Raw genomic sequence first — 23843 nt, 5'->3', positions numbered from 1 at the left:
TTTTGTCCCCTCAGATTATTTTCAGGTTGTGCCCCTTAAATCTGAACATGCTGGTTTACTTTGCATGTCATCGAGTTTAAGGAGATAACCATCCGTGTGAGGCTGCATCCTCGGGCTCACACTTTAAACAAGAATATTCCTGTTCCTCCTCAGCTTCAAAATTACAGTCCCCTCTCTCTCTCTTTCTCTTTTAAAAGTTGAAGGAAAGATCTAAGATGCTGCAATTTCCTCTCTTGAGACCAACCATGAGAAGAGCTATTGGTTTCTTTTAAAAAAGCTAAATTTCCCTTTCTATTCTCAAAGCTTGTATGTTCTTCTTTAGTCCACGATTACGCTCTTAAAGACTTCTTATGTTCTTAGCACAAGTGGGAATCACATTAAAGCAAAGTCACACAGTCTTGCCCTCGGGAGTTACATATACGTTTTCATGTCATTGTGAAATAACTTGCTGAGTGTCTTCTTTATCATTTGTTTCATAAAACGTCAGGCAGGAAATACAGAAAAATCCTCATGACACCAACTTAAATCTTAAGGTTGTTTGTTTTGAGACAAAACCAAAGCGACTTGCTATTGCAATTACAAGGTTGAAAATGGAAAATCACAGGCCTTTTTCTTTAAGAACCTCATCTCACTTTCTTTTTAATTTAATAAAATAGACGCTGACTTCTTCGCTGCTGATGGACTTTCAATAGACGGACCAATTGGCTTGGCTTTTCTTTAGTTTGTAGCGCTCAGGTATTCATTAGTGGAGCTAAATTACTACTGCAGATAAGAGCAGGAGCAAGCCCGGCTCCCCTCTGAACCCTCCTCTAGTCCTCATCCTAGCAGAAAGTGTTGCATAGATACTGTATAAATGGTCTCTTTTCATGGAGATGCTGCACAGCTCTCTGCTCGGCTGAGAGGCTCCTGCGTCGAGGATGGCTCTGTATACACAGCGTGCCCATCGAAGCTATTGTTTTCTGTAACTTCCCTGGGGAAAGAGGACTTGCGATTACATGGTTCACACCCACTCTCTCCCTCTGTTAAGGATTGGATCATACTGGACATGGTCCATAGGAAAATAATACAGCTCTCTCTCCGATCCTGGATCATAATTTGGATCATTCATGTTGGCAAATCTAGACTGGAAACTTTCTGCTTCCAGTGTTTGTATCCACCAGCAACCATGTTTCCTCCCTAATGCTTGCTCTGTCCCTTAGATGGCTTTAAAAAAACCTTCAGTAGATACCACAACAGGATCCAACCTCAGGCTAAGATATCTGTAATTTAATGCCATTTTAAGGCTTTAAGATTTAGTTTTTAAAGTAGTTCAAGCTGGAAGATGAACATGGAAGAGGAATATGCACTAAAAGGCTGTAAGTGCTGGACCGGTGCAGTTTCTAGTCATGTGTGACATTTCTCGTTGTACCTTTGAATAACTTGTGGAATGTCAGCCAGGTATGCAGAAGAAATGTAATAAAAGACAACTGACGTCAGGCACTGAAATGGCCTGGTGAGAGCAGGAAAGATATGGTGAGAGAGCCGCTGTCACATTGCAGGCCACAGCTGAAAAGGGGAGACATTGACTCAGGCCTTATTTCGTGACATCATAAAGTATTCTTGCATACAAGCTGGATTATTTTGTATGTCATCGAGTTTTAGGATATATTGTATACAAGTGCTATTTTGCACTTGTATACAGAGAACGCATAGGTACAGGTGAGAATAAGAAACCACAAAAACATCATCCATCTGGAAAACATTTTGAATTGACTTTTTGCACTTTCATGGACAGAATAACATAATTGTATGTTTAAAAATTGCTTTTAATACTTGGATGAAAATCCTTTGCAGTCAATCACTGCCCAAAGGCTAAAAACCATGGACGGCATCCAATGCTGCATTTCCTCAGTTGCTGCTTGTTTTTTGGTCTTTCCACATTCAGTTGTATATTTAACAACTGAGCAGAGTGCTCTGTTGGGTTGAAATCAGGCGACTGACCTGCTCGTGCTCGTTTCTTTACCCTGAGAAACTCTCGGGTCGCTTTTGCACTGTGAAGTGCTTTCTGATCGATTTTGCAGCATTTGAGCTGAGAATGTCGCCCTGTATGCTTCGCAATTCATCCTGCTGCTTCTTGGGAGCAGTCACATCATCAATAAACACTACCGACCCGTTCCACTGCCAGCCATACGTGCCTGAGCCATAACATTGCCTCCATTATGTTTGACAGATGATGTGGTATACTTCAGATCGTGAGCTGTTTCTCTACTTCTTGATACTTTTCCCATCCAGTTATATTGTTAACCTTCATTTCATCTGTCCAAAGATTAAATTGGACTTTTTTAAGGACTGTGCAAACTCTTTAAGATGTTTTCTGGCAAAGTCTAATCTGTCCTTGACTGTAACCTGTGCTTTGCACCTTGTTGTTTAACACTCTGTATTTACATTCCATCACTTGAATTTAGACCTTGACAATGTTACTCCTACTTCCTTGAGCATGTTCTTGACTTTGTTAGACGTTATGAAGTTATTTTTCTTAACCATGGAAATAATTCTGTCATCATGCACTTTAGTTGTCTTCTGTGCTCTTTCAAGCCTTGGCCACTGGTTTTGCTGTCTGATAAGTTTATTATGATTTTTCAGTCTAATGACTGGCCTCCTTCACTTACATTGACATCTCTTTGGGCTTCATATTTAAAATTGCAGTGAAAGGCTATTAGATAAAACTCAACACTTTGCATCCACTTCAGATATTAAGGAAATGGGCCTCAGGTAATCACGAAACTAGTCGTGCCTCTGAAAATGGTGGACTGTATATATAAATGGGTGTAATTCCTAAACAGTTAAAACAAAACATTTGTAAAAACCCCTCGAATTAAAGCTGAAAGTCTGCTTTTCAATTGGCCATTGTTTGTTTAGTGGCAAAACTACAAAAATTCTGACCCCATGATCTGTATGTTGGCTCTCATTAAACCCTCATTACAGTATTTAGACTCAAATGGTAAATGCTGTTGCCCCAAAAAAAAAAAATCTATAAACTTTGATGTGTCATTCACAAATAACAGGGTTATAGTATAATGCTGCCATGCCAAACTCAACTTGTTTTGAGGAAACATGCTTACTGAAAACACTTTCTTCTTCTTCTTTTTTTTCCTTCTCCAAAGATGCTTCTCTTACACAAGTTGTTTTCACGCTGTATGCAGCTGTACTTGCTATTTGGAGGCAAGCGGGTTGTTGCACATACAGTGTTTTAAAACTAAATGTGATGAATGATCTTAAACTTCCCTCTGATGGTAATTAAGACTCAGACAGCTTCAGACAGTAAATGGACCCTTTGGTATATGCAAAATCTGTAGGGATGCTTCCTCTTGACTCAGCACTTGGGTAATTATAGATCTTAATTACTGGAAACCAGGAAGAAGTATCCCCACTCTAACTGCGTTCATACAGTCATTTCTTTAGATGTTTTGGCTACAGTTCAGACAAAAAGATAAAAACAACACCTGAAAATCTTGATTTCTATTAAATCTATATGCGTATGAAAACGCATAGAAATAACCAAGGTAGCGTAACACCATGTCAACATGTCACATTTTCAGCTGCCGGCTGGATCGTCTTCATTTGATTTCGCCTAATGAATTAACTTAATATATGAATTTAATTTTGCCATCAATTTCCAGAACAAGCAAAATGTCGTTGTTGTTGTTGTTGTTGTTGTTGTTGTGCTGCTGGAAATAGAAAAAAAAAAAAAAAATCTGAGCCAGAACTTTTGAAGTATTTGTTTTCATTTATGTGGTTTGACAGTAAATAAAGTTGATTCATTTATTTATTAATTAATGCACAAAAAGGGGGGGGGGACAGAAGAAGAAGAAAAACTACTGCTTTATATCTGCAGCCTTTGTATCTGTGCCAGACTGCTTAGTAGATTAGATGCTTCAAAGCCCTGGCACTACTGCAGTGCTTGCCTTTTGTGAGTATGGCTCTTTTGTGTGCTCTCTCTCATTCGGGGAGAAAGGTTGGTGATGATGTGCTGTCTGTAAGAATGACGGTGATGTGACTGAGGCTTATTTTGTAAGATCTGGATTTTTTCTTTTTTTGACTTGGCTGTATTCAGTGAGTCATAATAAGGTCAGACTTCTTCTCAAATTGTTATTAGCTTGCTGGCTTTTACCTAATGCATTTCCCTCTGTGTGCATCATAGTATATTTACTTAATTTATGGGGTTTTTTTTTTAGAAACTAAAAGATGAGGTATTTAAAAATCCTTTAAATGAACACGTAGCAGACACACGCCTGCTCTGTGAAACTTTGTGCTAAGGTGGGGGAGTTGCAAATAGCAGCTGATAAATTGGACTACATGTCCTGGTGGCTCTTGGTACCCTTTGACCGCGCCTGCTGTTTACCCAACAGCCTTCCCCTTTTCCATGCTCTCCACACACATGCTCTCCAGCCTGTCCAGCCACCCCTGACGACTCACTATTTGTTTGTGTGGAGGAATTTACACTCCACTGTGTACAGGGAAACTGTCTCTCTGTGGTTCTGCCAGGGGCTGAACTCCCATCACTGGCCAGCCTCCAGAGGTTTGTTTGGTATTGGTGCAGGGAGTGGAGGGGTCGGGAGGGGCTGGAGGATACATTTACAGCACTGTTCAGCCACCCCTACAGCGTTCAACGGTGGAGTGATCCATGATTACTTGGACGGTGCAGAGTTGTGCAAGGACAACCGCACATTATGAAGAGGTTACAATTAATAGATCGCACCCACCCTGTAGGAAGTAGGATTTCATATTTTGTGTATTCAAGATCAGTGAGCACTGCTGTAGAGGGATGGAGGGGTGGCAGCGAAAGAGGTGGGGAGAGGACAAGCACTTTTAGTTAGCAATATTTCCTCTGTGCCACTGTTGTTTAAAATACAGAGAAAACATATATTGTAACTTTCTAATGTTTGCAGGTAACAGATTAACATTTGATGGGAACATTTTATTGGAGTTGCAATAATTTGATAAGTAGTCATCAGCTGGAATCGCTTTTTTCTTTTGTCCTTTTCAGTCACCACATCCTTTGCTCCACCTTGCGTTGTTGGTTTGAAGAAGGCAGATACATTAATTATGACAGAAACTTGTACAGGATAAATTGGGATACACAGATTTTGCCATTTTATCCTGTACAGAGCTTGAAAATACGCAGATATCTTGAACAAAAACAGCTGGATTATGTTAACTTCATGTCTGTCATGTCATTAGGGAGAGCATTAGTTTTTAATTTGAAAAGAGTTGGGTTTTTTCCTGTAATATGCCCCCTTTTTAAACTTCTATAAACAACAGTCTCAATGAAAACTCCAAACAATGAGGACTTTGTTAATATTTGGGCATAGCTTAATATGAGGGCACTAGAGGTTAGAAAAAGCATACTGGGGGAGTGGGCCAACTCACCACTAACTCCTTCACTTACCAAAGCCTGTTGCAAGAGGAGAATGTGCTACTTGCATTGGCAGGCGTCACTTATACACGAGAGATCTTGTGGAAGCAACCTTGTTTGCGCGTGCTTGGTGCTAAATGAGAGCAGTGAGGGGGCAGTGAAATTACTGCGCACTATACAGGGGAACATTTACATGCTTTTAGTCCTAAAGTATCATGTTATTCAAGATAATGATCACCCACTTGTGTTTAATTTGCCATAAACTTTATTCAGATTGCAATCTACATTTTTTGTTTTATTGTGCATCAGATTAGTAGTAGGCTAAACAGATTTAAGGGTTTAACGTATGCATTACACTGAAAATGTTGTGTATTGCCAGCTAGAGTTTCTGCTCTGTAAGCCCTGGTTTTTCACTTCAGTAATAGAGCAATGTTAAAAAAAAAAAAGAGGGAGAGGAAAAAAAGGGACTTGTCAGGGATGAAGCTCTTAAGGATATGTAAGGTCAAGCAGTCACTGGCTCCGATCAAGCCTGCTTCATGAGAGAGGATCTGCATGAGCGGATTCATAATTGATGAAAAAAACAGTTAAGCCGTACCAAAGAGAATTTGGATGACATGTCGGAGTATAACACGGTTTAACCTTCTTGAACTCTGAAGGAATTTGAGGTAACAGATAAAAGTTATGTTTATTATCCTGCGGTAGCTGTGAATTTTGGATGTGCTGTGCAAAAGGCTTGAGCCACCGTTCTATTTCTTTTTATTTTGCTTCCAAGGAACCAGATTTTCTTGTAGTTTTCAAAGTGGTCTTCAGCAGTAGTTCATTTTCGGTCCAGTCTTTATAGCTTTATACTTTATATAAAAACAATAAATAAATGATAAAGATAATTAATACTCTACTGTGAGTAATTTAACCATTAAAAAGTCACCTAACTCAAAGGATTAACCAGTGTTTACACGTAACGGACAACTTCACCAAGAACCAATTTAAACTATCTTTAGACGCTTTGTTACTAGCAGCCTGTCACAAAAACGGCTTATTTCTTTAGTTAATCTATGAAAAAATGCCAAAGATAACAGTTTGACGAGCATAAAACAGCATTAAAAGCCTCATCAGAAATGGTCTCAGTGGATGGGTGGAAGTCAAGAAGCCATTATTAAGGAAATGTAATGGAGAAAAGGCTGAGGTTTGCCAAATTACATAAGAACTGGACTGAAAATCAAAGGCAGCGAGTCTAATGGAGTGATGGAGCCACATTTTTGGTTCGTCCTCAGGCGGTGAAGGCTCTGTCATGGATATATATATCGGTTATTTCATTACATATAAACTCTATGTGCTTAACACAGAAGATAAAGACATCAAAACCTGTGTATGACAGTGCATTGAGGAAGCAATAACAGAAAAACAAAAACAAATCAATCACAAAACCAATGAAATCCCAAATAAAAGTTACTATAGGACAGTTTCCTCCACTGAGTGGCTTGAATCACCGTTAGAGTCGGGGTAAAGAGTTCAGACATCTGGAAGGAGCTTAAAATAAAAAGGAGATGGCTGATGTGTATCAAACGGTGATTAGGATTTCTCTTTGATGTCTTCTGTTGGAAGTTTTCAGGGCACATATAACTTTTGGAAAACGCCACCATCCATCGGGAGAGGCTGAAAAACATTGCCGGGGAGATGAACTATGACCCACCTTTGAAAGAATGACCGATCAAGGTATTAATAACTTGTTTTCTTGTGCGTTTCAGGGAGTGGGGCCACAGCTGTGGTTCAAGCAGCCTACTGTATACCACGCAAGGAGAAGGTGGCTATTAAACGCATCAACCTGGAGAAGTGCCAGACCAGCATGGACGAACTCCTGGTAAGACACATGACACTGCTAATTAAATGTATGTCAGACTGAACATTTTTGTGACCTTGTTACCTTTCATGTGTGATCAAAGGCCAGCTACTCCCTTACAGCACAAGATTTCATTTAGGGCTTTGTCTCTGTGATCTGTACATGTGGATGGAGTTAGTTCCACCTCTGCTTTTCATTACTCGTTTTCTCCGAGCCCTCCTCCAATCATCCCTGTCACTTCAAACACTATTCTGATTGTTCTCTGAAGGAGGACTCCACTTATACTGCCAGGAAACTATTAGACCACCACGGGACATCTTCCTCAGGGCTGTATTGGAGCCTTCAATACAATCGTTTGCTGCCGCTCTGAACATTTGCTTTATGACTTGTGGTTCAGATTTTAACGGGAAAGGTAGAGTGATTAATGAAGTTCCTCTGCAGAGAGGGGGGAGGAAAAAAAAATAGGATTCTTGCTCGTGGCTCCTGTTCTGGCTTTGTTGATGAAAAGAAGTTTCTCACGCAGCTTATGTATTTGTCTTCTTTTTACCTTTGTTTCCCACTTCATAACAGGAAGATGGTTTGCTGACAGTTCTCCTATTTCAAAGCAGGGCTTTTTAATAGCACACTACTTGGCTTGGACACAATCTAGGCCAAACTGTGTATTAACTGTCAGTAATGTTTTTACAGAGCGTGCACACACACTCCAGATTTCAGGTCTTTCAGGTGATAAATGAGCTGATGTATAGACCAGAAGTCTGCTCTGCTACTCATCCAAGACTCTGTGGGGGGAAAAAAACCTGTGGGAAATGAATATTGTGTAAACCTATATGTGTGCATAGAAGATCACGATAAGAGATTGCTGTTAGCTCACTTGCAATACAACCTGAAAAGGATCCTATCCCCCTGCTAGCCCTCGAAATTCTGGAGGATGAATCAGGGGAGTGTTGCTCCCGGATTCTCGGAGCAGGCAGTCACATGGAATACAGCAAGATCGGATTTCCTGCCTACAGTTTCTCCCCTAGCTCCACATCCAGCTGGGTGCCCAGTTAAAGGATTTACTCTGTGAAAGAGCTGCTTTAAATTAGGATGCAACAAGCGTTTGAAATTCTTCCTTTACACTCTAGATGTAGAAGGCCCTGAAGTTTATAATTGTTACTGCTTTTAAAGAGATGAACGTCTTCCTGTTGAGGTAGTAGCTGATTTTATGCTGCGTGGATGAGTTTTCAGCTTTTAAAGATGTTTAAACTCCGTTTTGCTCATTACGACCTGTGATCGATATTTTAGAGGTGTTAAAAAATATAAATTCCAAAAATTAAAAATTGGTATTTCTGACAACAAGCAGTCTAAATTGAACCATTTCTGAGAACTAGATGACAAAGACTGATTTTTGGTATATTTTGCCTTAGATTTGCAGTAGTTGTGTGTGCACGCTGTAGTGACATCGAGTCACAGTGAATGTGCGTGTGTGTAAGGTCCAGAGTCGCTGATAATGACGTAAACATTGCTTCTATAGTGGCTTCTCTGTGTGTCTGCCATCAGTGTGTTTCTGTGGCACCAGTTTGTGAGCCACCACTGTATTCAGTTGGGGACAATAGCGCATTTATTTTTTGCTCCGTTTCAAGGCCATCGGATACTGCAGATACTGAATAGATCATTCCTTATATAGAGAAAATCTAAGTGGCGTGAAGTGGTACTCTGTTTCCTGGAAAATGTAAACTTATTTCGAAGGCACAAGCTGGTGATCAGCCTGGCGTCATTGCAAATTTTTAGACCCATCACAAGATGGAGAGACGAGGTCGGTGTCACTTCCTTTCATGTTGCATCACTTGTGTCACAAGGTCATTTTAAAGAGCATCTTTGCTTCCCTATTTTACCCACTCGTGGTTTAGAAAAATGATGTGTAATTGGCAACCGCTGCTATTATTGCTCTATATATAAACAGTATAATTTCAGTTAAGGAGAGCAGCAGTTTTATTCTTCCGTCAAAGGAAAATCACCAGTATTGAAATTAAACTGTTTTAGCCAAGTTGGACTTAATTTAATTAAGAATTAAATACATTTTTGTTTAACAAATATCAGGAAAGTACGCAGACTTGCACTCACTGGCCACTTTAAAAGATCTCTGTTCAACTGCATGTTAATGCAAATATGTAATCAGCCACTCAGAGCAATGCAACTCTGCTTTGACCTGATAGGAAGGCGGCAGCAACTTGAATAACCACTTGTAACAACCAAGGTATGCAGCAGCGCATCTCTGAACACAACACATGGCAAACCTTGGAAATGGGCTGTAGCAGGAGAAGACCACCCTGGTGATCAATAGAAGTGTTATAGCTAACTATGTCCAAGCCTTTGTGGGTATACTTTGTGTACCCACTTTCTGATGGCTGCATCAAGTGTGCTAATGTGCCACAGGATAAGCTCAAATAATCTCAAACTGTTTTCTTGAACATGGCAGTGAGTTCACTGTATTCAAATGGCCTCTGCAGTCACCAGACCTCAGTGCAGCAGAGCACCTTTGGGATGTGGTGGAACAGGAGATTCACATCATGGCTCTGTAGCCAAGAAGTCTACAGCAACAGTGTGATGCTATCATGTCAATATGGCCGAGGTAATGAAGTAGCCAGTGGGTGTAAGATAACCTTAACTACATGCAGAGCAGTTGTACCTCCCGGAGGCCCATTGTGAGTCAGGGAAAGACCCCGGGCAGTCTCTTATTGAAAGATTTTAAAAGGAAAAACAAACCTGAAATATGAGAATTTTTGTTGTTGTCATAATATAATCTTTCTGTAGTGTTGAAGAGCGCATGTCGTGTTCAAAATTAAGGACAAATGCAGGCGAATTTTCTGTTAAGTGAGTAAATCCCAACACAGTGCCACACTACCAGGTTAATGTTTGTACCAAAATAATTATGTAATAAAAACAGAGTGACTAAGTGTGTTTTGGTGTCATTTACAAGCCTGCAGCTTCTGTCCTCTGCTGCCTCTCTGGATGTTTCATACACATATATACACAAAACGCTATTTATTTTTTCCCCGCCCACATTTTACCAAGACATGCCACTGTGCTGCCCAAGCTCTGACCCTGAGCTTTTTGTTTAACTGTAATCATTTAAGCATAACGCTACCCAACCCGTGAACAGTAGCCAATCAAACAATGACAGTAAAGATGACAGTTTTTGCAGTGGCACCAGGATTCTGTCAGTAGCATTAAGCCAGGAAGTGAGGGGTCTCTGAGGAGATGAATCATTTATTACATATAAGCTAATGTACATACTCATGCAGCTTATGAATATCACACAGATGGTCATTAGTGTAGTTGATTCGACATTTTGTCCTATTTAGGATACCGAAGGTGCTTCTTCTAATTTCTTCAATGGCTTAGATATTAAAATTATAATTGTAATCTGGTCCAGGTGAACTTATTTGTTGTGCAGAGGTGTGTCAGCTGTGTGCTTTGCAGGTTAGATGCACTGAATGAAACGGCTCTATGCGCTGGCATGAAGTCATCGTAACACCCAACAAAGGCCAGGGGAAAGACTGGTTGGAGGAAGTAGTTTTGCAATTTTTATGATTTCAGCTTCAGTAATCCCTCAACAGAAAGCATATAGAACATGTGGATGACAAAAATGTCTGACAACAGTTAATGGTTAGCACAGTGACTACATTGCTCAATTTAGGTTTAATGTTTTGACCAAGTTCCTTTTATTAAGAGGATTGAAGAAGAATTTCACCTGTTGCATAAAGTACAAAGTCAAGGACATTGTAGTTTATGCAGGTAAAGTATTTGGAAGATACTTGAACTACTTTTAAGACAAAACACAACGAGTGAGCATCAAGTATTGAAGGTTGCACAGTTAAAAATATAAAAATTGTGTTTTGTGTCATGAGAGCATTTCCAGGATCATTGCTGCAGAATGGGTTTACAGCCACCTAATCCTCACAACAAAGAGTCTCCCTTTCTCACATCGTCTGCTGGAAAAGATGAGAACTGCCAACTGCCCGAGTACCATATATCTCCTGTTATCTCATTGTTTTTCTCTGCTGGGGTTACCCTGCCTGGTCCACAGAGCAAAGAAGAGGGAGGGAGAGCCTGTCTCACCCTGATGGGGAAGACGACTCGCATGGTTCACTTTCATTGACAGACTTAAATTTATTCAGCTGCTTGATGATCAAATATAACTTAGTTTAAGAAGCCAAGTGTGGGTATGTGGGCTCACCTGTTGGTTAGTAAACTCAAAACATCTGTGAGGTTTCTCAGTGTCTTTTTTCCTTGTTTATTTATTTATTTTCTGGGAAACTTGGGTACTACTACCCTTTACACTCTGTGTGCATTTAAACATAACATAATTTTTGTGGTCCAGTCACTTTGATGCACGCCTGTAGACTCCCTTATTATTATGTCACTTCACCTTCTTAACCCTCTTTTTGACTTCTAAGGACAACACGGCATCGCTCACCAACCCCAGCAATTCTTAGGCACTAACTGAAGGACCCAGAGTCAATAGTGATGACTCTGCAGCAGATGCTTGCTGCTGCTAATGCACATTGTGTAGCTAAGCATTTATGCTGATTGAATATTTGACTTTGATTGCTTACTCTTTGGCTCACAGGCATCTATTGATTGATACCTTAGCTTGAGTGTTAAGGCTTCTCCTTTAAGCACCTTACGAGGGGGGGAGCAACCTATCAACCCAATACCCTAATGTCGTAATTTTTGATAAAACCCCAAATCATCTTAAAACGTTGTTTGCACCTTTTGTATCAACAGTATATTTATACTAATAATATGTTTATACTTGTTTATACTATATGTTCAGATGAAATGGTGTCTATTCTGAATCAAAATTATTAGCCAATCACCAAGGGTTTTTTTTCCTTCAACGTGGCTATTCAGCGTTCTGCAGAAAGCATACATTATTTCTGTTTGCACACAACAACGGAATTATTTTACTTACTTACTTTATTATCAAGCTGTGTCACAAACCTCTGCTTTAATGATGGGCTTTAACTTTGTAATACTCAAAGACTATAATATTAAGTTAAAACTGAGGGTTGTCTTCCATTTTGCACACAGTACAGAAACTTTAGCAAAGGTTTGAGCTGTCGCTTGATAAACCAACCAAATTAAAAATATAATATAATATAAAATGCTTAAATTTCTTTTTATTTCTTTTTTGGACACAAACCAAACTTTTTGTAATTTTTATTATTTACTCAACACTCATACCAGGGTTGAATGGTGTTTCTCTTGCCTTTATCAGCTGTTGTGAAAGCCGATATCAACAGATGAACAACTGGCAGCTGATCATTTTGGCACTATTTAACTTAAAACTAAAAGGATTTTAAAAGTGGTTGGTGGTCTCCTGACACTCTTCTGCTCGAGTGGTTAATAAGAAATAAGTTGCGGTGGCTCTGCAGCTACAGGTTCATTCACTTGCCGAGCCTTCAAAACCTGCGTGAATCAGTGGTTCCACCCGCAAAGTCGGACAGATTTTATTCCTCTGAGGAAGCTTGTCTGTCCTCGAATGAATTTGGGACTGGTGCTGAAGTGATGGATTAGACCTCTGTGCCAGCATTACCTCAGCTCCCTTCTTTACACACACACACACACACACACACACACACACACACACACACACACACACACACACACACACACACAGCTTTAAAGCTGTATAAAAGGCTGAGTACAGACTGCGTTGTCTTTTGTTTTTAATCTTTGCAGGGATGTGCATTACACTGACTGTGCCTGTGTCTCTTGTGAATACTGACATCATTAAAATTTTAAGGATCACGCTAAATTGAAAGAATAGCAGCAGCATCAATGTATTTGTCGTGACTGTTCAAGCTTTTCTCATCCTTTTTGGATGAAGTGAAGTTATTATAATTAGCTATTAGGCTCTATTTGTTTTGGTTTTGTTTTTGAGATGAAATCACAAGTAAGATGTATTGAGTCTTATGATAGCTCATCTTAGAGCCAACAACTCTGTTAAGAGCTCTAAAAATGTTTTTCTTGCTCTTCAAATCATCGGTATAGAACCTTTTGGCTCTGAAAATTTCAAGCTATTTTAATGAAGTGTGTGTGTTAGCAGATTAACATATATTTCATTTTTCTTCCTTTAACAGAAAGAGATTCAGGCCATGAGCCAGTGCCACCACCCCAACATTGTGTCTTATTACACCTCCTTTGTGGTAAAGGATGAGCTGTGGCTGGTTATGAAGCTGCTCAGTGGCGGTAAGTGATGCTCCCCCCCTTATTTATAATCTGTCAACACCTATCAATTTAAATATTTTGATTCCCCTCGGGCAATTATATGTAATCTTGTTCTAGAAAGAAATTACTGTCTGAGAGGAAGATGCAAAGGATCCATTTGTTTGTCCTGCCCACTTAAGTTATGTTATCGGGGTCCACAATTCTTTGGCAAGAGTGTGAGTGTTAGGAAAGCTGGGCTTCTTGCTGTCGGTGATGTTAACTGTGATTGTGGGGAATGTGACAACACTGATCCTCATTGTGTCCCCTGTGAGCTGCAGTTCTTTCCGGGCTTTAATTCAGTACAGTGCTGGAGCTAATGACAGAGCAGAGGTAATAACAACCCACAGGCTGGCGTCATGGCATCCATGTGGCAGTGCTGCAATTAACTAGTGAGAGGAGCGTGAAGAGGAGGCCACCATGGAAGAAGAAAACCTCAGAATACAACTGTTACATCTGGAACTGATTATATTGTTCAGGTTTAATTTCATCAACAACATGTATTTGGGCTTTTCCATCAGGGCTGTGAGGTAGTCGAGATTTTACCTTGGACCTTGCAGAGACAGAAAAGGCATCCAGAGAAATGTTTTCTGCCAAACTTTTGTCATCTATGAGAGTAATGAGAGTGATGGTGATTTGTTTACAGTGATGCAGAGACCACTCATCTGCCTCTTCAACCTGCTTTCCATCTCAAACACTTAGCTGTTCAAGCACAAATGTACACAAACACACTAACATACTAAACATTTACACTCCCTTGGTACTCCAGTCCCCCTGTGTAAACAGCGTCCCACTGTAACGGATAGTGCCCAGGTGGCGTGCTTGGCGCACTCAGATACTCGAGTCAGGAGTCCCTTGGCAGCCGTCTTGCAGCTGTGCCCAGAGCACTGTGCCCGCCAAGCGACGCTTAAGCAAACGGCCAGCTTCACAGCAGGAGCAGACACCACTCAAGATGGGCTCTCTCGTTCCCCTTATCCCAGTTTAACAGAAGGCCTTGATGTTGGGTTTTATTGTGCAGAGTAATTAAATGATGGCCATGGCGACGTCTGCCATGGAGACGGACCTGAAATGAGGTCGAGTTTATAGACCATCACTCCACAGGCAGAGCATACCAGCCCAGAGGAAGGCAAGCTTCTGTCTGCAGCTGCTGTGGCTTGATGGAGCGTAAGAAACCCTCCACCCTACAGCTCCACCCTGATTTCTTTCTTATGCTTCTGGAAGATAAACACTGGACATGTTTTGGATATTTTTTTAAAGACATTTTAAACAGTTTTTGGCTAAAAAGTCAAGTTCGTCAGGTGTCATTGCTAGTAGAGAAAAATGTTGTTTTACATACTGCAGCACCTATTCACACTTTCAGACATAATTTATGTTTTCTGAAACTATAACATTAAGAATAAGATGATTTCTGACTATTGCTTATGTTGACTAACACAAAAGGAACTCTAAACTGAGGGTACTTTTAGCTATGGAATAACTTGGTTACTTTAACTATCTTACAGTTAGAATTATAATGGTGTGAGACTGATAATACAGACAAATGTAATCAGCCTCTCAAGTGAGTCTCTTATCCTGCTGACAAACTCCACGGTCCCCTTCTTGGACTGCAGGTGGTAATTATAGTTTTTGTTCTCTGCAGCGTCAGGCAGCAGAGCCCATGAACCAGTTCTCCACCTGTGCAGTTTCTGATTAGTGCTGCCTGGCTGTCCGTACTAGTGCCCGACCACATTAACAGACACTAAAGTTTGTCTGACTACAGGAGAGGATGCTGTCTGAACAAGCAGCTGAATAATATTGAGGACCTCTTTGATAGGAGCTTGGCCAATAAGGCAATAACTTAAACCAGAAAGAGCTGGGCCTAGCTGGTTAGCTTAACTTTATTCATGTGTGTCTCTTAGGTAGGTGAAAATGAAAATGCAGAACATCTGGGACTGAATGCCTTTGGAAAATCTGTGTATGGGAAAAGGGTACTGGAAACTATAAGAGACCTGTTGAAGTGGACACTAATCTCAGTAAGTCGTCGAGATCATAGACGGTGATTTGGAGAATGTAAAAGCCAACGAGCACAGAAGCAGAAAAAATTAGATCACTAAAAGTAGTTTGTAAATTGAAGTCAGTTCTTAGAAACCTTTAGAACCTTTTGAATGCCAAGTGTCTGACTTGGCATGTTCAAGTGCCATTTAGGGGTTTTCTACTCCTAACTGGCAACACGCCTGAGGACTAGCATGTGCTACTGGGATAAGAGTGGTACGCTGTTAGCCACCTTTTGATAAGTAGTAAGTTGGTGATGATGCTTCTTTAGTATATGTGCCACAGTGTTGTAGATTTAATGTTCCCTTTAATGTATTTGAGGTCTAACCCTAACACGGGACGGATCTCTTATCTGACTCTCCCATTCAAGGCTTAACTTGCAGAGTTGAGTTTCAAAGTAGGTGCGCTGCAGGCATAGTTTTTCAGGAAATTCCTGTTCTGAATGTGACATGTGAAGGACTGTTTCATTACAGCGTCGCTTAAGCTGTCACTGACTCAACTCTCAACGAAGATACATCTTCGGAAACCCACAGGGATGGAGTGAGTCGTGCCAAAGCAAGAAAAGGAATGCGTTTCCAGATCAAACGGCAACTTTTCCCGGCCAACTGTACCTGCGCTGCTGCTGAGCTCAATGCACTGCCACCCAAAGTAGAGCCCGGCTGACAGCAGATATGATTGAATTTAGCACATGAAAAAGCTCTGCCGAGTTCGGAGCCGGTGGATTTCTCAGATCGTAGTGTGGTCCTCAGCTGCTGCTAAAAGCTGATGGGGAGCTTTTCGAGGCGTCTCCAGGTTCACGTAGAGAAGACTATGAAATCCAACCCTCCTAAAATTTTGCATCTTATTAAAAGTTTCTGACAGGCTTCTTTCAGTCTGAACCAGTAACCATATTTTTACACCACCCTTGCCTTGCTGCAACCCCTCCCATATGCTGTCGTCACTTTCTTCCTCCAACTTTACTTGGCATTCCCCATTGGCCTTTAGCACAGTTGGCAACAGCTCTCACTTCCCCATACCCCTCCTCCCCCTTTTTTACTCTCTCATCCTCTCTAGATCTCAAAGTTCCTGCTCTGATCATAAGAATAGTCTGCAAAGGTGACGTTCATAGATAAAGCAGAGAAATGGAAAAGTGCTGCCGCTTAGTCACTAAAAATGTGCATGAATGTAATTGAAATAATTATTTTTGCAGTGTTTATATTCTCCACAGTGCACTCCACTGTGAAGGCTTAATTTATTCCATGTGATTTGTAAGAACTCGTCCTCTGGATTTCTAACCTATCAGGTGTCTTTCCCATGCAGAATGAACCTTTGGACTGTTAACCTGTCAGTCATTGTCAGTTTGCTAAAACAACCTAATGAGGCATGAAGAGTTCAATCAGATGAATCTGAAAGAGGCTGACAAGGCTGGCATTTAGTAATCCTCCAAAGCCTGCATCATGCTGTGTGTGTTTGCACTTGCGGGACCTTTTCCTCGGGCCACTTTAGTTTAAAAGAGACTTGTCAGCAGCCTTGCCAGGCAGTGGGATTCTTGCACAATTCATGAGATCACAATCACAAGAGAATCAATCTCTCCAGATTTCAAGCTATTCACTTGTAGCCAAGCAGTCAGTTACTCACCAAGCAGTGTTCCATGAGAAACTACTGGCCAACACCTGAAACATGCAGCTCTGAGCATGTTATAAGTGAGATATAATAGCTGGTTTGTCCAGTCACTTGCCAAGCAGTTCTGTGAACGTGCTTTCCTGCAAGAATCTTTTTTTAGGTGCAAGTTTTCTTTACAAAAACAGCAACAGTTGCCTAAAGAGATGCGATCAGCGCGGACAGTCGCACAGACGGTGCTCGAGGCCCTTGCGACCGATCAGTTTAAAGTTAGCCCACTGTATGGAGTGATAGAGAACTCGTACAATCATCAAACCACCTGTCAAGTATTGTTTTGAATGTATGTGGTGGTTTTTCTTTCCTCTGTAAAAAACCATCAGGTACCATAGGAGATTATTGATATTTGACATCTTTAACAAATAAATTAGATCAGCTGAAGTAAATGGACCGCTACTTATAAATTGCTTTTCTACTGTAACTGCACTCAAAGCACTTTTTTACTACAGCCCAATCAAATGCACTCATCCTCATACAAGTGCTTTTTTAAATACTTAAGTGCTTTGTCTAACATTTGCACACACATTCGCACAGGGGGTAACCAGCTTGCCCAGGAATACTTCAACAAGCAGACTGGGGAATTGATCCTTTGGATTGGTAGACCCTCCCACTCTACCTACTGAGCCTCAACAGCCCTGTTAGTGGACTTTAGAGGTTCTGGTTGGTGTGTGTTCTGAAATAAAGACTTTTAGTAATGATCTTTTGATCTACCTCTTTGGCAAGAAAGTGAAATACTACATTGCCTTATAATAAAGTGATGCTTTTATTTAATAGTATAAAGATCAAGTGGAGTCATGACTTTTCAAATTCTCTTGCGTAAAAAGCCTGTAAGGTCTGCCACATTAGCTTCATAATCATCCTATTATTCATCTGCTAGCTCATTTGGACTACATAACCCCTGATTTGGATTTGGCTCTGTTCACCTAGCCTCCTTTTCCGTAAAGCTTCCCTCATTGTCAGCTGTCACCTCTTTCCTTCTCTCCTCCATCGAGCCATTTCACATATGGAGATGGAAAACAGACTGAGCAGAAGCTCTGCAAGAGGAAGGAAACTATATACGAAGGAGGGGAGAAAAAATCAAACCGGCTGCCTTTTCTCAATGAGCTTCAAAGAGCCGTCACATCAGAGAAGCTGCACTCTTCTTTTACTCTCCCAGTTCACTCCTTCACATGCTCACGTACACACCTATTATTTCACACTCAAACACACATCTAGGATGCATTTCCTGCCGATCCTCATGTGTTTTTTTTCCTTGAATTTTCGTTGTTTCATTCCCTCAGCGCTGAATCACATTTTCTGCTTTGCACCGTCACTGCGCGATAAACCCGTTGAACTCATCGCCTCTCCCTCGCTCCCCTCTTCCTCTGCCTTTCTGTCTCTCTGTGTATGACTCTGTAATAACACTGTCTAGTCTCAGGTGGCCCATCATCCTCGGCTCCTCTGGGGTAATGCAGCGAGTGCTCAACTAAGTGCCGCAGGCGAAGACATCCTGAAATGATTGAGCAAATAAATATCTTTGCACCTCTAGTCTGGCATTGTTTGTTAAAACACAATCAATTTAACCTGGAATTGTCATGAGCCGTCGCCAGACCTTAAAGGGACCTTTTTCCAGCTTCTGTTTTAGAGTTTCAGGGACAGATGCACAGTGTGGCTGTGTGACGTTTGTGTCTCGCTGCAGCACAATAAAGGTTGTCAGGCAAGTGGCTTTCTTTTCGCTTCTCTGCTTTGTTACCACTCACCAGTGTCGCCCAATTTTCTGTCACACAGAATGCAAATAACTCGACCTCTTTTCAGAGAGGTATTTGGGTTTTTTTGTGTGTTTTTTTCTTTTTTTATTTTGTGGAAAGCTGCACAAAGGAGCTTGTATACTGACAGCAGTCAGTTATAGCACTCTTTTATGTAACAGGAGCAAAGCAGTTGGAGACACAGTGACCTGTCTTTTTTGCTCTAATCAGGGCAGGTCAGTTAACACAGCTACTCTGGTTCTCCATTCACTGAAGACAAAAACAACTGTTTGACTCGTACCCTCAAATGATGACATATCCCCCCCCCCATGTGGATTTTGATCCATTTCCAACGCATTCACGTCAGGTTGTGCTTAGTTTTGTCCCCTTTCATATAAGATCAATAATCAAGACTCAAATCACTGAGCTGTGCTGAAATTGATCTTGAAATGTTCCGTAATTACTTGCATCTCTGAAAATATTCTCTGCATATTTTCTGCACATGCTGTACATATGGTGTTTACTTATTGTGATTTGCTGGCCTTTTTTCCAGCACCAATGTGGGGCCGTATTTAGTTGTACTGTTGTACAAAGTATGACTGTGCTATGGCAATAAATAGTTAAAGTTATAATGTGATACTTTACACTTTCATCAGAAATTCAAGCGTAGCTGCTGTTTTCTTATTTGATCTTAAAAATCCTAGCACAGTAGGGATTCTTCTAAAGGTTGGGCTTACCCTTTGGTTATTAATGTTCTGGCTTGTTCCAGTCTCCCTCCATTTCCCCATCTATTGTTTGTTTTGCCATTGCCAAATTAAAAGGTCATGGAGCTGTTTATGGTTAAAGTGCTCTATTTTAACAAAGCTGAATGATTTGTTTTTTCCTTTAATTAAATCAGTTTTACTGGAGCCGGGAGAAAGATCCTTGTGTACCCCAAAATCTAATTTGTCCAAACAATGTAAGATTATACTTTGAGTTATCTTGACTGAATGTCTGCCAATCCATGAGGAAGTATGTGTTTTCATAAAAAGGATTTGGTTTGGAGTAGACTTAACAAATGGTACACGCTGGCCTGCGGTGACTCTGGATCATCATTTACAACGAGAAACGATTTTTCTGACCAGTCTGAACATTGTTGAAAACTGATTGTTAGCAGTAAAGTAAAATGAAGAGTTGCAATGTTTTTGCTTTCCAGGCTCAGTGCTGGATGTGATCAAGCATATCATCTCACGAGGGGAGCACAAGACCGGCGTCCTGGATGAGGCCAGCATAGCCACAGTGTTGAGAGATGTTCTTGAGGGCCTGGAGTACCTACACAAGAACGGACAGATCCACAGGTAACCAGGCCTGTTGTGCTTGAGGGTTTATTGAGCAGAAACGCAGCCCCTGATATTCTCTCCTCTGTCGCTAATAGTGTCATGCTAATAATATGCCTGCTTTGCTACCCTAGGACATTATGTTTTTATGCTGGGCAGTTTGTATTTGTATTGAAGCATATGTGTGAATATGTGTGTAACTGCAACATTAAATCACATCATGCTGTCTGCATAGAAGAGATTCCTGTATAAATTTATGGTAGGCCACCAAAACTTGATGTTTTTGACATGCAGATTTAATTATTAGTCCTTAATATTAATGAATACATAAATCAAGCTCAGACGTCTTTCCTTAAAAGCCATGGTAATGGCTGCTCTTACTGGGCTCATTAAAGGTTTTTATAATGGACTATATCAATCACACATGTGTAGTAGAGCTGTTCTGGTTTAAGTTTCTTAAAGAAACAGAAAAACAAACGTAATAAAAAAACAGGCCTAAACTTTGACTTAAAGTATATTAATCAAATTTTAAACAACCATAGCTGAATTTTGTGTGAGATGATTAAGGGGGTTAAAAATATTAATAAAAAAAATTAAGGTTGTGCAAATCTGGTAATTGAACTCAATGAAGTCATTTCTCATAATATAACAATATTGCTAGAGCCTGCTATCCTCGTGCTTTGTTTTTGTTTTTTAAACCACAAGTGGCACAAGTTTATGCCCCTTCTCCATCATCATGGATTTCCAAGCTAATGGGCTGTTCAGAGTCTTTGTACACTGCACTGTCTGAGGTAGCTAAGAAAACTTAAACTTGCAAATGCTAGTTCTGTTTCCATAAACACGCAGATGGTAACTGATCTCAGAGCATGCTAGTCTTCCCATCGATCTTCCATCAAAGACCAGAGGTTTATCCACAAGGGGCATGAATAAAGAACCAGAAAAAGCTGGTGACATCACAGCTTGCCCAGCTCCAGCCTTTGTAAATCGGACACTGCCATGAAAATGACACATGCTACAGATTCCAGTGGCTCATACTCAAATAGTTAAATTAATAGCCACCAACTGATATAAATACAGATATAAATATAAAAAATATATTTATATCTACATTGATTAAATAGTTTGTTAAAGGTTGCAGCCACCTGCTGGTTGAACCTTCTGTTTTGAGGGGCAGCCAATCAGGAGAAAGTTTTCTAAGTATGGCATATGAGTTGAAATGGTTTCTTTCCCACAGGATAAACAGATATGCTACAATAAGGTCCAGTGCTTTAAGATAAAGAATCATTTTGAACTTGCTTGATTTTGTTTTAAGAAAATGATATGTTAGTGGTTTGTATCAGATTAGTCATCAGATGAGGCATTTGACTGCGCACTAGTAATGGACACATTCACTTCTGAAGGTCAGGGTCATTGTTATGTATATTGTGACGTGGCAATACTTCACCAGTGGGATGCAACAAATGGGGGGGGGGGAAGCAGCAATGATTGCTTTGTGGCTTACCACTTAAGAATGATTGTGAATGAAAATCAGTCTGTTCAATTTAGATGTATCATCTTAGTTTAAAAACTGTGAAGGCGTAATCACTGTGTTTTTAATAGGTGCTGAAAAGCATCTGAAAGCAGACTCACAGCTTTCACAGGCTAATGATGATAAAGAGTTTCTCTATGAATATGCAAGTTAAATGTGTCAATGACAGATTTGCATGCCACAGGAAATACCAAAAGCTCCCCTTTAAGCCAGTTCAAGACCTAGCTAAGTCCCTGCACTCAGGCTGTTATAATGAACTCTAAGCCACCATAATATTTCCTACGTATGTAATATTCATTGCTCACTTATTCACACTCCTCTGTTCTCCCACCGGCATTCGCTTAGCCTTGGTCAGGCTACGTGCGTAAATAATGCATAGCTTTTTGCCATGGATAAGTGCTCAGCAGTAATCAGAGTAGAATGCCAATGAGAAACGGAGAGAGGCTTGTTCGACCATGAGCTCGGATGAGGAATGTATTGTCAACACCTGTGTAGCTGAACTAATAGACAATTATATCTTCAGCTCATTAAGCTGCTAATTAGAAAAATACTCTGTCATATAGAAACTACAGATGGAGGTAAAAGGACTTACAATAAACACTGTTTAAATTAATGTGTTAATTAAAAGAAAACTCCACCGCAGCGGTGCCTCTGCTGCAGGATGCAAGTGTCAACTTTCAGCATAATCTGACAGGGTTATCAGTCAGTGCCAGAGAGGGGAAAATGTTTTTGCCTTTTTTACTGGTGTCTGTTGGAAGGAGACAATATAGAATCGCGACTAGATCGTTAATCCTCCACGTCACTCCAGCCCTGGACTGCAAGGTGTGATTTGTGAGAATGAAAATGTAACGCAACTCCAGCGTTGAAAGTTCTTGACGTGAAGAGAGTAAAGGGTGACGAGTTGACGAGCGCTTGCTGATGTAAATATCCACATACGGCCCTGTTTTCACCCCGTGTAAGCTGGATCATATGAGTCGGAGCCTCGGGGCAGGGGTGAGGAAAGAGTCAAGGGGCTGAGGCTTTATGAGACAGGAGGGGAAAACAGAAAGTGTCACATGATACGTTCCATGCAGGCCAGGACTGCAGGAAAGCAATTAGAGTCTTACGACCTGAGCTGTGGGCTGAAGCGGAGACATTTATCACAAGACGGTGAATTGCTTCACCTTCTCATTCACAGCAGTCTGAAAAGTCCCTGATTCAAAGGTGACACTTGTCCTCTAATTTTAACAGCATTCAGTCACCAAACACATAAGAGAAGAATAAAACTTGTGCTTGACTTTTTTCCAAGTTGATTTGTTGGAGTTCAGTAGCTAAAGCCTCCTGGGCAGCAGCGATCTTACTGTTGTGGTGAGCTCTTGGTGTTACGCATCTCTTAAACTTCACTAATGAGGTACATGAGAGGGCTTTGCCGAGCAAATGACTCACTGCGTGGTTTGGGTATGATCAAGTCATGGTGGTCTCTGGTTTGATTTCAAATACAATGTGAAATTCAGGGATATGGAAACGGCAATTAAAGTGGATGCAGAAGAAAAATCATTTTGTTGGGATGATGGTATTCTGGAAAGAGGGGAGGATGGAAAAATCTGCAGAAGACCCACAAGGCACCTAATAAACCTTCTTTTTACTGCCCTGTTAGGGCCACTGTGTGCCTGGCACCGGGATGTAATGTCATAGGAGGTGACCTGGTGGAGATGCAAGGTGCACAGTCTGCCAGATGAGAATGATAAATCTTCTTGACAGTTTCATACCATGGCTGTTCCCACCTGACTATTGCCCGGCTATAATTTCAGCAGGTCATAAATGTGAAAACACCACATGTATCTTGTTCACCATTTAGTATCTTTTGCTCAGATAACACCTTTTAAATTCTGGAAACATTTTAGAATTTGGTTACACTGCATATAAGGGGGCGAAACACTCTACTGAACATATGTCTCGATAACTCTAAGAGTTCATTTTTTTTCTCTTTAAATTTACTCCCCCCACCCCATATCTGCTCCAGTATTTCTTTGAACTTGCATGGTGCATTGTGTCACCAGCTCCTCTCTCCTCCTCCTCCTCCTCCTTTTCCTTTCCTGTGAATCTTAATGACTGGCCACACTCT

The 23843-nt window shown here is 40.7% G+C and overlaps 1 protein-coding gene across 2 annotated transcripts in view; it reads left to right on the top strand.

Annotated features, from left to right (window-relative positions):
- The window catches only part of oxsr1b (oxidative stress responsive kinase 1b), a 43881-nt gene that overhangs the window by 1856 nt on the left and 18182 nt on the right, over positions 1-23843 (top strand). For both annotated transcript variants that reach the window (XM_085287080.1, XM_085287079.1), the window contains exons 2-4: positions 7141-7253; positions 13361-13469; positions 20091-20232. In XM_085287080.1, the coding sequence (XP_085143206.1) occupies positions 7141-7253; positions 13361-13469; positions 20091-20232 (364 nt within the window). The remainder of the gene's footprint in view (positions 1-7140; positions 7254-13360; positions 13470-20090; positions 20233-23843) is intronic.

This window comes from Mchenga conophoros, linkage group LG9, assembly GCF_057382185.1.
Source record: "Mchenga conophoros isolate Kocher_MC1m ecotype Shallow Benthic linkage group LG9, M_conophoros_male_GT1.1, whole genome shotgun sequence".
Lineage (NCBI taxonomy): Eukaryota > Metazoa > Chordata > Actinopteri > Cichliformes > Cichlidae > Mchenga > Mchenga conophoros.
Note: the sequence above shows the minus strand (reverse complement) of the source record. Positions and strands in the feature narration are given on the sequence as shown.